Source organism: Coptis chinensis, chromosome 6 (genome assembly GCF_015680905.1).
Source record: "Coptis chinensis isolate HL-2020 chromosome 6, ASM1568090v1, whole genome shotgun sequence".
NCBI lineage: Eukaryota > Viridiplantae > Streptophyta > Magnoliopsida > Ranunculales > Ranunculaceae > Coptis > Coptis chinensis.
This window is the reverse complement of record NC_141461.1, coordinates 65,277,590-65,293,174: the sequence shown is the minus strand read 5'-3', so window position 1 is coordinate 65,293,174 and position 15,585 is coordinate 65,277,590. Positions and strand designations below refer to the sequence as shown.

The 15,585-nt window shown below is 37.7% G+C and overlaps 1 protein-coding gene across 10 annotated transcripts; it reads left to right on the top strand.

The window, feature by feature from the left end:
• The first annotated feature begins 4,336 nt into the window (after window positions 1-4,336).
• Window positions 4,337-11,562, top strand: LOC147493977 (uncharacterized). Of its 10 annotated transcripts, XR_015198579.1 has the most exons (8): window positions 9,211-9,256; window positions 9,395-9,441; window positions 9,654-9,780; window positions 9,947-10,083; window positions 10,201-10,263; window positions 10,429-10,481; window positions 10,810-10,950; window positions 11,250-11,562. XR_015198579.1 is itself a non-coding variant. In XM_086565948.1 (7 exons), exons 1-5 carry the CDS (start codon window positions 9,427-9,429, stop codon window positions 10,477-10,479), a joined length of 360 nt encoding a protein of 119 aa, XP_086422074.1. In that variant the 5' UTR covers window positions 9,267-9,426; the 3' UTR covers window positions 10,480-10,481; window positions 10,602-10,950; window positions 11,250-11,562. The 10 variants fall into 10 exon arrangements, 5 of the variants coding, with proteins under 5 accessions (XP_086422074.1, XP_086422075.1, XP_086422072.1 ...); XR_015198577.1 differs by lacking the exon at window positions 9,395-9,441 and having other exon boundaries at window positions 4,337-9,256; XR_015198580.1 differs by lacking the exon at window positions 9,395-9,441 and having other exon boundaries at window positions 9,133-9,256; window positions 9,654-9,747.
• Window positions 11,563-15,585: the final 4,023 nt, after the last annotated feature.

The window sequence follows — 15,585 nt, the reverse complement described above, 5'->3', positions numbered from 1 at the left end:
TGACGCCTTTTTTCCCTGTCTGGACGGACCTGTCTAGGACGGCGATTTTCCGCAAATCTGCGAGGTCGGCCTTCCCTGCCAGGTCGGTCCAGTCTGGGATGAAGTTTTTCCTTATACTTTCTTCCGCGACGCCTTGTTTCCCTGTCTGGACGGACCTGTCTAGGATGGCAATTTTCCACAAATCTGCGAGGTCGGCCTTCCCTGTCAGGTCTGTCCAATCTGGGATGAAGTTTTTCCTTATACTTTCTTCCGCGACGCCTTCTTTCGGAGGCGTTTGTACCGCCGTTTGCGGTAGCGGCGGCGGTGCTGCTGCTTTCCGGCACCTAGTAACAAAAGTACGTAACTTTTCGTCACGTTGTTGCTTGATGTTCAAAAGTGAGTCGACATCCTTTGGCGTCTTGCAATTGTGGCGGAAACGATTAACAAACTGATTTTCTAGTTCATTGTATTGGTGAATTGATCTTGAAGGCAACTCACTAAACCAGTGTAATGCTTCTCCCTTTAGAGTTGATGGAAAGAGCTTACACATGAGCGGATCATCTCCACCCCATAATACCAACTTATTTTTGAACGATAGAACATGCAAGCCAGGATCTCATTCCGACTCATTATAAAGTTCAAAATCGGGTTTTTTGAAATTGGGATGGTGGTAAGTTTCCTGAATGTCAAGCGAAAACTTATCAAGTACGCCATCATTGACTGACAAGTTTTTCATTCTTACATCCCTTGACTCTCTATCGTTAAGTTCTTTTGCAATCAACTCTTTCAACTATTGTTCTGTTAGAGTTAAAGTATTGGCTCGAACAACTGGACGCCTCCGGTCGTGCCCATGTAGAGAAGGATACCTTCAATTATCTCTTATTGGAGTTAGAGATCTTTGGCGGTACGCACGATCAGCTCCGACCGGTGATTGTCTTTGTCTATCCCCTCAAACCCGGCTGTCTAGGTTTCGGTAGTCACCCTTGGCGGGTGGTCGGTATAATTATACCACTTCTCTATGTTTTGTTGCTTTGTTCGGATGCCCGCCTTCCCATCATGTCGGACATATCTCGGATGGCGGTCTTCCCCTCAAATTGCTTCTCGAGGTAAATCTTCCATTTGAGATCGGACATGTTTAGGGTAGTAGTTATCCCCGCCAATCCGATTCTCCCCATAAGTGCGGGGTAATAGGGTCATTACTCTTAGAGTGTGCACCGGTTGATTGTGTTTGAGAAATAACACGTTGTTGAGGACGACGACGGGGATCTTCAAGACGGTCCCATACACCGGAATGGCTGCGTCCCCCGTGGGTCGCCTCGATGTTGTTGAATTTGCAGCCTCGTCCACCGGCCTTTGCCTCTTTGCCAGATTCCTTCTGAAGTTCCTATTTCAAATTTTTGACTCGTCGTAACTCATGCTCAATCGTATTAGGAGTGGCGGTAGCGAAGGCGGTGGTGGTGGTGGTGGCGGTGGCGCTGCTACGGTTGGATGTTGAGAATTGATCTTACCACTAGGAGCAACTTGATTGTTCAACGGTTCTTGCATTGGCCTATTTGAATTTCAAGGGTTGCAATTCCTATTAGCAGGAGGAATATGTTGACTATTTTGTATGCTTCTTGTGCTTACCATTTTGATTGTTTCACGTGATAATGAATTCTAAAGTCCCCACAGACGGCGCCAATTATGTTTCGGCAATAAACTGCTTCAACACAACAAGAGCAATGGTAAAGAACGCACTAAGAAACAGAGGAATTTGATGTTAGGAGAGATGAAACTGAACCAAATAATGGCTGCCTACGTACCCAAGATATATTCTCTAGGGATCAAGTTTCAACGTAGTTCCTTATGAAAAATAATGTGGTATTTATATAGGTAGAGTAGAGAGTCCTTGTAGGTCAAGTAATCTTATAGCTTGAGTAATTGTGATAGAATATAACCGTCAACTGATAATTATCTCTTTGATAATAAATGAATCTGGACATAAATTAATGTACATTAGTGGCAAGCCATGTGGCTAAGGTTCAGCCTTAGACACATAAGTTAATGGGCATGTACATCGATTCATGGTATTGCGAATTGGGCTTTAGCCCTGTCGATTAAATGAATAAAGTGGAGACCCCTACTAATGGACGTTTGCCACGTAGGTGGGGGTCGAAACAGCTATGAAATATTTGGGGATTGCGTTTGTTGACATAGCGCTATATAATTGATTGCGTTTTTGGACCAAATGCTATTGTAGGTAGGCCCAAGTTTAAGCCCACTCAAACGAAAAATCCAAATTTTCAGCCCGACACTTTTTTTTCTCCCAATTTTCGCTCATTCCAAATTGAGAATACATGTACACCACCGTTTCCCACCACCTCCAAACCCAGGCGTATTAAAAAGGAAATTTTTTTTTTGTAAAAGTTGGGATTATTTGGTTAAACGCTTAACAATTATCATTCCCACCCATCTCACACTGTAAAACTGATAAGAGCCCAAAACTGTAGTTTTAACCCCTTAATAATCATACTGTTAGACCAATTATGTGAATAATAAGTAAGAGTTAATACTGATTACGTGTTTTTATGCATTTCAGGCTTCAAAGTCCATTATGTACGAAATGTGCCACTTTAGCGAGATAAAGGAGCAAAAGTCGTGAAACTTCCAATGCCATATCTTTGGACTCGGACCCTGATTGAGGCCTACCTTATGTCAAAACGACCGCCTCGGAAAGAGCTTTGCAATGGTCTAAGCCTTGACCTAATCAGAGGAGTAGAAGTGGACGAAAAGTCTGTGGAAGCCAACCGCAATTGAAGAGGCCTTTTTGGATTTGAAAGAATTGGGTTTTGGGCCCGATTCTCGCCCAAAACATGGCTCCAAGCCCATGCACGATTTTGGATCCGGATGTATAAAACAAAAGCTTGACTCGTTGTTAATGGCGTCCAATGGCAGTTAGGTTAGGTATATAGCTTAGAATATAAAGTAGCCATTAAAATAGCTTCTAGATCTAGATTTAATTGTTTTATTTAATTAGTTTCAAATCCTTTATTAGATTAAAACCTTTGGATCTTGTTCTTCATTTGATTAGATCAATAAAGTAGTATTTTTTATCAATTTCGATTTTGTCATTTTCATTTCTAGATCTAATTTCAATTCTTGTTCTTATGTCATTTTAGTCATTAATTTAGATTTCATTATTGTTTAAATTAGTAAATTTTAATGCTTATTATTATGTGTAGTTTTAATTTAAATGGAAATGATTGCGGAATGATTCAAGGCTAAACCTCTATTAGAGGGGGTTGAGAAGCCTTGATGAAAACTTGATTCCGCTTTTATCGTAGAAATCGTCGTAATTTCTATTCCACGTTAAATAATTAGTTCACCATGAGAATGGGTTTAATTGTTCACATGCTTTAGTTATTAATTGGTAGAAATTCCATGTGTAATTAGGGATTAGGAAGAACCGCTTGTTCTCAAGGTGCGCGATTCAATTCGATTACTTACGACTTCGCCGTTAGTGGATTAAGTTGAAGTTAAGGTGGAATCAATCCCCTCTAACTCCTTATCATAGAATCACCGTGAAGATTCCCATAGTTGTTCGATAATCGACTAGTTGCATCTTGTGGGTAGTTGCACCATAGTTTAGTTGCCCTTCAGTAAAAGCTCTCATTGGCTTTAAGTAGAGTATTGAGACTAGAATACAAGCATACGGAAGGACTAAGAGTGGAACGAACTTCCTACTCCACTTTATCTCATAGGATCGAGAGTAGAAAACTTTGATAAACGCTCTAACAAAAGATAGTTTAGTTTACTTACGTTGTGAATTCATCGTTCATTTCGTAGGTAAACTATTCATTTTACTCTTATCAAAAACCTAACCTCTTTTATGAAATGACGATATCTCACATCGTAATACACAACAATCTAGTGGTCAAACGAACCAGGTCGAGGAGGAGAGCTTGAAGGAGGAAGATGAACCAGGTAAGATGGGTCTGATTTATCTCTTTTCTAATTTGTTTGACCACAAATTCCAATTGTTTTTCATTTTGGGTGTTACGACCTAAAAAATCCCTTTGTCTCTTTTTTCCCTCTTCTATCCACTCATCTTATTCTTTTTATACTGCTGACCTATGGGCCTCTTTTTTCGGACCTATGGGCCTCATAGGCCTAAATAAGGCCATAACAGTTGCCCCCTCTTGGTACCACAGACCATTCGTTTAGTATGTGATGCCAAGAAGCCAAAGTTTTCACTCCACCATTGTAGCTTCCGCAAATAAGTTTCTCAACATCTCTTACTTTCATGTATGCGGTATATACACACTAATAGCTATTTGCCACGAAAATACTAACACTAGCCGCAACAGTTTAGGCAAGCAGGGGTCACTAAAATTACGCATAACTTTAACTATTATACCTTTTTATTTATGTTGTTTTTGATAACTGAAACTGAAAATAAAACAAAATACCATAATCTACATGCGTAGAACACCTAGATAAGGGGGACCGTAGATAAGTAATTGGCAGCTTGATTTCCTTCTCTGAATGTGTGCATGAATGTAGTGAAATCAAGTAATCATTTCTGGCTGTTGATAGCAGCTACAATGTTGGAGCAGTGCCAAAGGTGTTGACTCAGGACAATTCAAAATGTTTACAGCCCTCATTGAACTGACTTGCTTTTGGAATTACTACAGTATGTAGGCCAGATGGACCTCTCCTTCACTCCTTAGTAGACCACCCAGTCCCCGTATATGCTCACTAACAGAACCATCTGAAGTACAGTATGACCAGGGCATGGCTTACTCCACTTACACCAGTTTTCTGCCTTTGTATTGAAAGTTAGGTTTAGCCCCAGTTTAGTTGCTAATTAAGCTTATCGGTTCATAGTTGTCAAAGACTTCTGCAAGCTTTTCTGGAAGTAAAGCTCGAGTTCCTGCAGTAATTTTGTTACCAGTACACAAGTACTCGACCAACTTATTGGGTAAATTGGTACAACACTACAGTATCAATCTTTTATCCAGAAAACAGATCAGATTCTTGGTTGAAAAAATTCACAGAGAACCCTAAAAATTAATTATGAACCAGAGATAATAAACCACCTCCAATATCAATGTAAACTAGGATGAATCAGAAACACAACAGCTTAACTAAATTTGAATGTCGATTCCTAATACTGACACTAAGGACATACTGTAAATAAGGTGATGATTTGATGAAAATTGAACACAATAATATGTTTCTACAAGCATATGGACAGATATTATGGCAAAGGTGACTAGACTAAACAGGGAAGATTTTCTAACGTTGATGCAACGAATATGCTTCCAAGTTCAATAAAATTAAACCTCATAAGATCGCGATAGATGCAATACCTACCATCAAATTCACTTCACAGTCAAAGGACTGTCTTTATAGACAATAGTCATACCAGATTGGAGCAATGCATTAACATCATAATCACCGTATAGATATCAAAGCAGCTTCAATAATCCATCATTGTAGAAGAAAACTATTTACCAAGTATAAGCACCATAGTAGAAGGATCCTGTCTATTAAGAATCAAGAACACACTTCCGCTTTTGTGTCCACAGCCAAACGCTTCAATCTAATATCATTTCCCAGCTTTTCATAACAACAGAATTATGCCAGTGGAAAGAATCTACTGAAGACATGAGTGAAACCCACAGATGAAGATAAGTAAGGTCAGAGGAGTAGGGGCTCTTTAAGGATTCCACATGGGTGTTTATACCAAGGCCAGGCCAGGCCAGGCCAGCCCAAGAAGTAGAAGATAAACTTATCTAAACTAACTCAATACCAGGAAAAAATAAGAAAGGAGAGGTAATAAACAATGATAAGTGGCTATGGTTGTGCTTATTATACACAAAAACAACTTGGTATAGTTCATTCCCAAGGAATCCGTACAATACCCATTCCTCTTCAATATTGATTCAGTTGCTGCCCATTGTAATTCTTGTATAATGCCACAATCACATTCATACATACATTGCCAGACCAAAAATATTCCAGGAACAACCAGTAAATAAACCAAATAAAGGGGAGAGAGACCATACTGATGAATGGTGCTTTAGATGTACAAGCAACAAAGGTCATATCCTAAGCTCCATCATATATCTTATCAAAACAACAAACGCTTAGAGGATGATAAATCATATGCCTCAGAGTTCACAAATACACTTTCTGCTTGTGAAATCTACAACTTCAGTAACGGATTAAAATGCAACAGTTACAGTTACTAAATTATGTAGGAATTTCTCTGTAGTTTATCAGTTATTGACGATGAGTAACAACTTTTATAAATATTGTTGCTACAGACAAGAGATCTGACACATACTACAACTACTCCCTCTATATATTTAATAGTTGCATCATTTGCAGTGATTGTTGCTTCATCTAGAGGAACGCATCAAGAGAATCTCCAGTAGTAGACAATTTTCAAACCTTCAACAAATTAGGTGTTACAAGGGTCTCTTTTCCGCAAATACCATACTGATAAAAAACAGGTATAAGGATAAACAAAAGATTTTTCTCCAGTTAAACAAGTGCATTATGACAAGTTTTCCTTCCATTTTGAAGGTCAGTCACCATTTTCTTCATAATCTTTACTTCCTTTTGACCAAGTACTTGAGTATCTGTATATGATATTTGCTATATTTGCATGCCCCCAAGTTGATGCTGGCTGGTTTGGTAACCAACCAGGGATCAACTAACAAATGTAACTATTGGATCCGAATATCATCTTGCCCCCAAGTACTGGTAGTCCTCAGGGATACTTAGCTCTTTCCTTGCTGAGGTTTCCCCCAAGTATTAATTAGGGCAACCATTCATGTCCTTTTCATTTTTCGGACTGGCTCAAATGCCACGTCCAGGACGTACTTGCACCCCTTTTCATGTTTCGGACTGGCCCAAATGCCACGTCCAGGACTTGCGACCTTCTCATGTTTCGGAGGGCCCAAACGCCGCGTCCCGGTCTTGCAACCTTTTCATGTTCCGGACGGGCCCAAATGCTGCGTCCAGGACTTGCGCCCCTTTTCATGTTTCGGACTAGCCCAAATGCCGCGTCCAGGACTTGCGACCTTCTCATGTTTTGGACTGGCCCAAATGCCGCGTCCAGGACTTGCGACCTTCTCATGTTTCGGAGGACCCAAACGCCGCATCCAGGACTTGCGACCTTTTCATGTTTCGGACTGGCCCAAATGCCGCGTCCAGGACTTGCACCCTTTTTCATGTTTCGGACTGGCCCAAATGCCGCGTCCAGGACTTGCACCCTTTTTCATGTTTCGGACTAGCCCAAATGCCGCGTCCAGGACTTGCGACCTTCTCATGTTTCGGAGGGCCCAAACGCCGCGTCTAGGACTTGCGACCTTTTCATGTTTCGGACTGGCCCAAATGCCGCGTCCAGGACTTGCGCCCTTTTCATGTTTCGGACTGGCCCAAATGCCGCGTCCAGGATTTGTTTCGGACTAGTCCATATACCACATATTCATAGTCCACACAGAACAGGCTGTGAACAAACTACTTGTTCTTGACAATGAAAAATGCTAGAGTATATGCATCATCAATCTATTATGAGCCCCTCTAATCATGAAAATCCGACCAGCATGCACCATTCATACACTTAAAGAAGAATTGTCCACAAAAAAGTTATATGAGTTTTAAGAATTTTTTCAATATAATTGTCATGTAGCAAATCGATAGGTAAGCTAGAATCATCTCCACTACAATTTCAACCTTGAAGCCATTGGTGATTCACAAGTAATCACACATTTGTATATAACATTAGTAGAAGAAAGTAAATTGTCAGCATTATGAATAAAGCAGTTATACAGTTCAAATAAACATCAACCAAAATATTTTAACTAAAGTGTAACACTTGTAGTATAGATTGGAATTGGTAGGCAATCCAAAATAATGCCAAGTAAAAGAAGAAAATACAACCAATGCAAGTCTATTCCACTTTATCCTATAAATACGTGAGGGAACACCATTTATAACCATCCAAGCTATTTAGTATGTATTATCATGGACATATGTAATATGAAAAACACCATGTAGTATTAGACAAACTACTTTAGCAGAATGTAGAGGTACTACCCATGATCCTAAAACAACAAGATTCATATCGTCTCAACTACTTCTTCATAGAATCTTATTCTTAAGTTATGTATTGCATACAAAAGATTTTTCCAGTAAAGTCATATCACACAATAGAAAGAATATATAAAGGGAAACATGCTACCAATCAAACACAATGGGAAGGTTTTACAAGTTAGAAACAAAAAATATACAGAGCGGAATTGGAAAAGTTGTACCTAGCCACCACGTGGGCTTTGGACTTGAGGGTCTGCAGTTCCCACCCCACTTAAGATGCTGAACAGCATGAGGCATGACCAAAGACTACTCAGCCTGCCCCCATGTGTTGTCACAGTTTAACACATACTATCCAAATTGTCGTCATATCAGGGGAAATTAGACAATAGAAAGGTCCTTTAGTAGAATGTTCCCAAGTACCTGAATGAAGCCAAAGACAATAAGCACTAGAAGAGGGCAGAACAGAATCGGGCCAAGGAAACTGAAATCACGCCCCTTCTTTGCAGCCCAGAAAGTATAAAGAGCTAGGCTTATGACAACCACTGTCGTCAGAATCTCAGCTTCCAAAATTATCTTCCAGAAGAGATAATCATTTGTGAATCCAACTTCTCATAACAAACATTCTGAAATGTGGTATGTGCAAGTCTGCAACTCATTTGCCAGTCTTCATCAGAGAAGCACTCTTCCTTTAGGATGAAACTTATCCTAGACCTCTGCTTCACTAATCAACTAATCAATAGTCATTTTAAAACAAGATGTAATTGTTCTCTTACTTATATCGTAATTATCACTGTAAAGGTAGAAGAATTATCCGAAGACACAAGAAAGTCAGAAACAAATATACACCATGCCTAATATGTTACCCTACCTGACCACATCAGAAAAATAGGTAACATATACATTACTAATATCGATCTAAAGCATTCAAATCTTTGTACTTGAAAGTCGAAACACAGCTTTTTGTTGCAATCCCCACAGACGGCGCCATTGTTACGACCTAAAAAATCCCTTTGTCTCTTTTTTCCCTCTTCTATCCACTCATCTTATTCTTTTTATACTGCTGACCTATGGGCCTCTTTTTTCGGACCTATGGGCCTCATATGCCTAAATAAGGCCATAACATTGGGGTTTTCAATTTGGGAGTTACAGGAGTAGCCTTAGCTTAAATGAGGCATCTTTGGAATTTGAGGTACTTTTTTTTTTCTTCAATTCAATTCAATATGATGCTTTTAATTTTTTTGTTTGCAAACATTTATAAGATGAAATGTGTTGAATTTGTTGTGCCTGATGAGTTCGCTTTTGCTACTGTATTGACGGGTTGTGATAGTATTCGTGAGTTGAAGTTAGGGATGCAAATGCATGCTGGAGTTATTTGTGAGTTCTCGTATTGTTTGTTGTTAGGGATTGTTTTTCATATAAATCAAATGTGTCTTTAAGTGTCTTGGTGTAAGAGATTAATTGTTTCTATATATTTCTTGTTTCTGCTTATGCAATTTTTCTTATTTCGTCACTTGGAGTTGCTGACTACCTTACATCCTTTTATTGTGTGATAGATTAGTTATGATTTTAACCTCACTACATTGTAGGTACTTACAAATGGTATAGAAGTGAAACTACAAAGAAATGCCCTTAGTGTGATTGAAGCTCCAACTGGTCTTAAGGATGATGATGACCTTGAATGTGAGAGTATGCAGTGAAGTGTCTTAGATACGGGTGAGTATCAAATTTGTTTTGTAGATATATAGAAGTTCTTCTTACATTTGGTATCCAGACTTAAAGTCCTCATCCACAACATAGATGCATTATATGACCTTTATTTCTGCAATTCTGCTTTCCTATTTTCATTTGTACAAGCTTGGCTTATGCAACTTTTTTTCAGCATATGATGACACTCAGAAGTCCCAGAGGCCAAGAAATCGCCCTCGTAAAGCGGTTGGGTCATCTCACAAGAAGATTAACCGGTCTCTTTCCTGTCATTCACAGTCTAAAAGTTCCATTTTAACTCGAAATGCTACGGTATGTGGCTGCTAAATTAAATTTAATGAATCTTGTATATCTTTTTCCTTTCAAGTGCATCTTTCTGATCTTTTCATTTGAAATGTTCAATTCTCTAAACTTTAAATGACGGTACAGAAGGTTGATCTCGGCAAACTAGAAACAACAGCATTGCGGAGATATTGGCGACACTTTAAACTTGTGAGTATGTTCATCCAGTTTCACCATGTGGTTGAAAATTTGACATCCTTATTAGTTTTAAATCCAGAAGAATCAGTTACATGAGTACATCCTTTTGTAATTGTGTGTGCTCATTTGCATAATCTTTTCTGTTATTAACAATTACAGTATCGAATTTTCATTTAGGCGGATGACATCCCCAATCCATCGAAAGAACAGCTGATTGACATTGTTTAGAGGTATTTCATGTCACAGGTTCTTATCACTAACCTTATTATATCCTTTCAATTGAAGTCCCAAAGCGCTTGCGTTTTCCCACAATTATCTGATGTTGTGATAGGACCATTTACACTGAACAGATCTTGATGAGAACATCATACTATATAAAGTGAGGGTTCTGTAGCTTCAAAATATGAAACATCATTATCTCCTTGCCTCTTTGGACATGGGATTGATTGATATAATCGGGTGCATCACTGCATAAATACCCCTAGTATTTCTTAAACTTTTGAGATATGTGATAATTGTCTGATTCATGTCTTAAACACAATTGTTTTTGTCTTGAAGCAATTGGATGAGTTGCAGGTCATTGTAGGTTTTGTGTAGGATGCAAAGCGACTGAAGACAATCTGCAATTGACCTTTTGAGAGACAACCGTTGCATCTTGGTTGTCCATACTAACAAATGTCAACATGTTTCCTTCCCTAGGTCTGTATCTATCTTCTATAACATATTTATGCTGGGGGTCTTAATTTATCTTATTCTTAACATTTTAGTTAACTGAGTTGGTTAGAGTTATGTAGAGGGTTATCAGGATATGTTAGTATTGTAGATATTTTAATTGAAGAGACTAAAAGAAGCTTATTGGCTTCCATATGTTTGGTGGTCATGCTAACTTATTAGGGGATGTGAAGGTTGTAAATATGCCCTAGTTTTCCTTACATATCTCTCTGTCTCTCTTCTTCTGCCTTCTTGTATATCTAACTTGCTTTAATTAATATGGGCAGTGTTCATTTTGCTACACACGGTGCCCGTACTCTATGAGAAATATGAAGACCAGGCCAGGTCCTGCCAAAGGAAGGTTGTAAATATCTATGGGAATGATGTGCATGCTTGTCACTTTAAAAGTGACTTTTGTAAGTAAACAATATCAAGAGTAGTATTTTCTTGTGCATGTTTATTTCTAGGGAGGAATATATTATCGCTTTTAGTACGAAATTTGTGCGGATGTTTGAAAGGGTTAACTAACAAAAGATAAGCGCTCTCAAGTGGTCGGTTGCTCAATTGAATTTTGCCTTGGTGTTTAACCCAGGTATACAATGTTTTAATTTGTACTTAGTTAACCTCAAAAGTCACTGTGGTTAGTACTTAGATATTTTCATCGGTACATATGGTTCTCCTAGTGCAGAGTTATTATGTCTACTAGTGTGGAATTACCATAATAACCATAAGGAAGGTTGAATGTAGCAGTTGTCAAATTTAGTTTTAATGGTTACTTTAGATTAATGGAAAAGTGCTCGTGATTGGAAAAGTGATTCTTTTACTATTTCTTATGTAAATTCTGAGATGTAACTAGTCTATCATTTGCATATAAGATCATATTGACTAGTCCGTCTTACAGCATGTGATGAGTTTTCGTCATGTGTACTAGTTCCTTATGTAACTTATATTTTGTTATCTCGATCGATACTGATAATCACATGTAGCAACACTTCATAATAATGTATAGATAAGTAATCTTTAAGCTTGTAAATAGTATAGTGATTATCTTTTTCGTTCAAATCCATTGAAAATATTTTCTTTTCGGTGGATCTATAAGCTCAAAATGGGAAGAGGGCGCTCACTCAATGATAGTGAGTGAGAGGTTGATGGTTCAAATCCATCTGGGTTCAATTGAATTTCTTTTTAATGGATATTTATAATTTTGAAATCAATTAAAACTGGAATCTGAAATTGTGCATAGATCTTTAAAACATCATAAAATAGGTAATAACATTTTAGAAAAAAACGCTATTGAAATACAGATAGCGATAAAGAAAAACGTTATTGAAATGCATATCATTTCTATAATAAACGCTATCAGTCTATAATAGCGCTAAGGAAAAAACGCTATCAATATCATAGCGTTTGTCAATAAACGTTATTAATTCAATATCAATAAAAGTATAACATCGTCATTAATAGCGTTTGGAAAACGCTATGGTACACCAACCATAGCGTTTTACACCAACCATAGCGTTTTTCGCATGCTATCATAAGACTTTTCTGTAGTAGTGAATAAAAAGCGTACCCAGTTGATAAGTTGAGAATTGGATGAACAGTAAAAAAGAAGAGAAGGCCTTGTACAAAAACAGAATAGTTAGAAACTTCGAAAAGAAAAGAAAGAAAAGATTCAAAAATCGAAATCTCCCAAAAGTTTAAAATCAAAAGGAGTCGATTTTAAAAGAAACAAGAATAAAGTTTTCTCCCAAAAATCAAAATCACGTGGAGTCACAAAGCCAAAGGGCTAAAGAATGAATAACAAATTCGGAAGCAAAAGAACAAAATGAGGTCCTTCTCTAATTACAAATATCCTGAAGACCCAATTTCTCAACTTATCAGAGTTTATTTTCCTTTCCTTTATTTCTAAACCACTACCTTAGCCCTGTAATTCATAATAAAAGGCACACTATGTCAGAATTCTCAATTTGCAACGGCCACTGACCGTCCTAAATGGTCTAAAATGACGGCTATCGACTGTGGCAATAGCCGTCCTTAAATTCGCTGTCGTTTTCATTAATGACAGCTACTAACCGTTGTTTTGTTTAAATAAATCGATAGATTACAGCCGTAGTTAATTTCAAATAATACAACTACTTTAAGCTGTGGTTAATTGAAAATATTCGACGGTTTTTGGCCATTGCTTAGTTTATTTTGTTGTCTTCAAAAATTAAGAAATTACATCCCATGGCCATCCTTTTGGCCTTTTTTTTCCTGTTCTTTTTTCCGCCTGCAAAACTTTCCAGCACACAAATCACATAGATAAAAGACCTGCTGTAACAAGCACACAAATCACACATTCACAACTTCATTTTCATTTTGCACCAAACTTCCATTAAAATACCAAAATATAGAGATAACTTGACGTTTACAAAAGCTTGACATCCAAAAGTAGAGATAAATACACTTTAACTGTTTACTCTCTAAACGCTTAGACAAAATACTACATCTATACTTGCTTACATACAAGACTAAATTTAATGTCTCAAAACTCATAAGAAAATAAATGTACAATCTTTAATTTTAAAGGTAGGAGAGTCGAGGGGCTTCATCAAGGAAAAAATACAGAACTCCTTGACCAGGGGATGACTTTACCAAATTCAGCATCTCCAACGTTCCATCTCCATCCTAAAGTGGTTTATCGCAATTAATTATCTCATCAATGCAGCTGTTATAGGAAATTGTACGTAGATGGTGCCATGCCAATATGGAACCACCCTTTTTGTTACAAACTTTTCACTTGACAACTTGCATATGGAAGAAGGCCCATACTGATGTTTGATTGAACTGTAGTGAATAAAGAACAAGAGATACTTAGCTTAGGAACAAATAACCATTAGAATAGTATATGCAGAAAAAATAGAAAGTCTAAAACCAATTGTAGACTATAAAATAAGGACATGAATAACCATCAAATATATATAAAGAAACGCATTGAGAAATAAAGTGTAATGGCAAGATGATCGATATCAACACATGGCACACTAGTTGGAAAAAATATTAAGGAAGTCTAAGATGATTATGGTATTATGCAAAATCAGATTATATGGAAATTTGACTAAAGAAAACGAAATACAAATGCATGTGCAGAGTTGTGGCTATTAGTTAGAAATGGTGAAAGAGTTCATCTGTGTAGAAGAGTGGAAGTCACTTCAATTACCAACTTAGAAGATAAGACTTTTGAGTTACAGGAACCATTCCAATATATGGGAACTATATATTTACCAAGTAACATATATAAAACAGGAAGCAGAACCTGACCCCAAGGCGACTTTATGGCGGAGAGGTCTAAAATAAAGTATGTCAACTATCTGAGCTAAAAGATCAAGTCCCAGCCTAGCCCCACCCCCCACCCTTCTCCATAAATTAATAATCGCACATATAAGGACTCATATGCTAAGGGAATTTAATCTTGATACTACTGATCTAAGGTGAATAGTATTAATGTCATATAGATAAGCTATGCAACTACACAGGGTGATGACAACACTTCTCTGTGTTCATTCACTAGTTGAAGTTCTTGGCACTTTCTATTTTGAAGTGATTATGCTGGTAAACAATTGGAATAGACAAGGTAATTACCTCAGACCTATGGATTACTTGGGGATTAGTATCACTACTCTGCAAACTTGCTGTGAACAGTGTCAGCATATCAAGCCCCTTGAACCTGAGATATTTCATATATTCAATATCGAGGAACATGTCAAATATACGAGTAAAAGCCTTCGCAGATTAATTGCACATAACCATTGAAGAAAGTGACAAAAATCCAATACAGGCATGTACACAACACGAAACACATGCTAGATACAGAAAGATGGAAAGTATATTGAACACTAGTGACTTAGAGCATACCCTTTCACATCTTTAGATTCAGCTAAAGGTATATCCTCGTCACCTCAGTTGCTTCTGTACTATTCCATCAGGCAAACACGGGACTTTGTATACTCCTCATGACTATGAGAACCTGGTTGCTTCTCAAACATGCACCAGCCAGTAGAGAAAATACATAATAATTAATAGGTGATTTAACAAATGTAAAATTGACAGCAACCCTACATTTTATAGTACATGAACTCTAAAATGTCCACATGAGCATGATTAATCTATACATACAATAAGAGCCAAATATACAATGAGCATATTTCTCGGCATTTTTCATGTCTTTGTTTCACACTAAAATCCTCGCAACATTCTACGAACATATAATTATATTGCCAAGCAGGCAACATTTGTGATTTACTTTGGTTCCATCATCACCTCATAAATACCTATATGAGAAAAATCCCCGATCCTGAATAGTGCAAAACAGATTCTTTAAATGATGTAGCAGCACTTAGGAAAAGAAAGAAGTACGCACAGTAGACCAAGCACTTGATCAGAAGCATACAGGAAATGAAGGCAACACTTGAAGTACTCCTAACCTTCAGTGTCCTAAAACGGAACTCAGAGTATTGAAGAAGCTCGTGAACAAAAGGATCCTAATGCAATGTTAAAAGTGCAAGCATGACGAAAGCTTAGTACATATCTCGAAAATATTACCTGAGATGTACTGCCCATACTAGAAGACTATCGCCGAATAGT

What these genes read in the sequence shown, in the direction of transcription:
- LOC147493977 (XM_086565948.1), top strand. An exon ending in TTTTAACTCGAAATGCTACG is followed by an intron (nt 10,084 to 10,200) that starts GTATGTGGCTGC and finishes ATGACGGTACAG; the next exon opens with AAGGTTGATCTCGGCAAACT. An exon ending in ATTGGCGACACTTTAAACTT is followed by an intron (nt 10,264 to 10,428) that starts GTGAGTATGTTC and finishes ATTTTCATTTAG; the next exon opens with GCGGATGACATCCCCAATCC.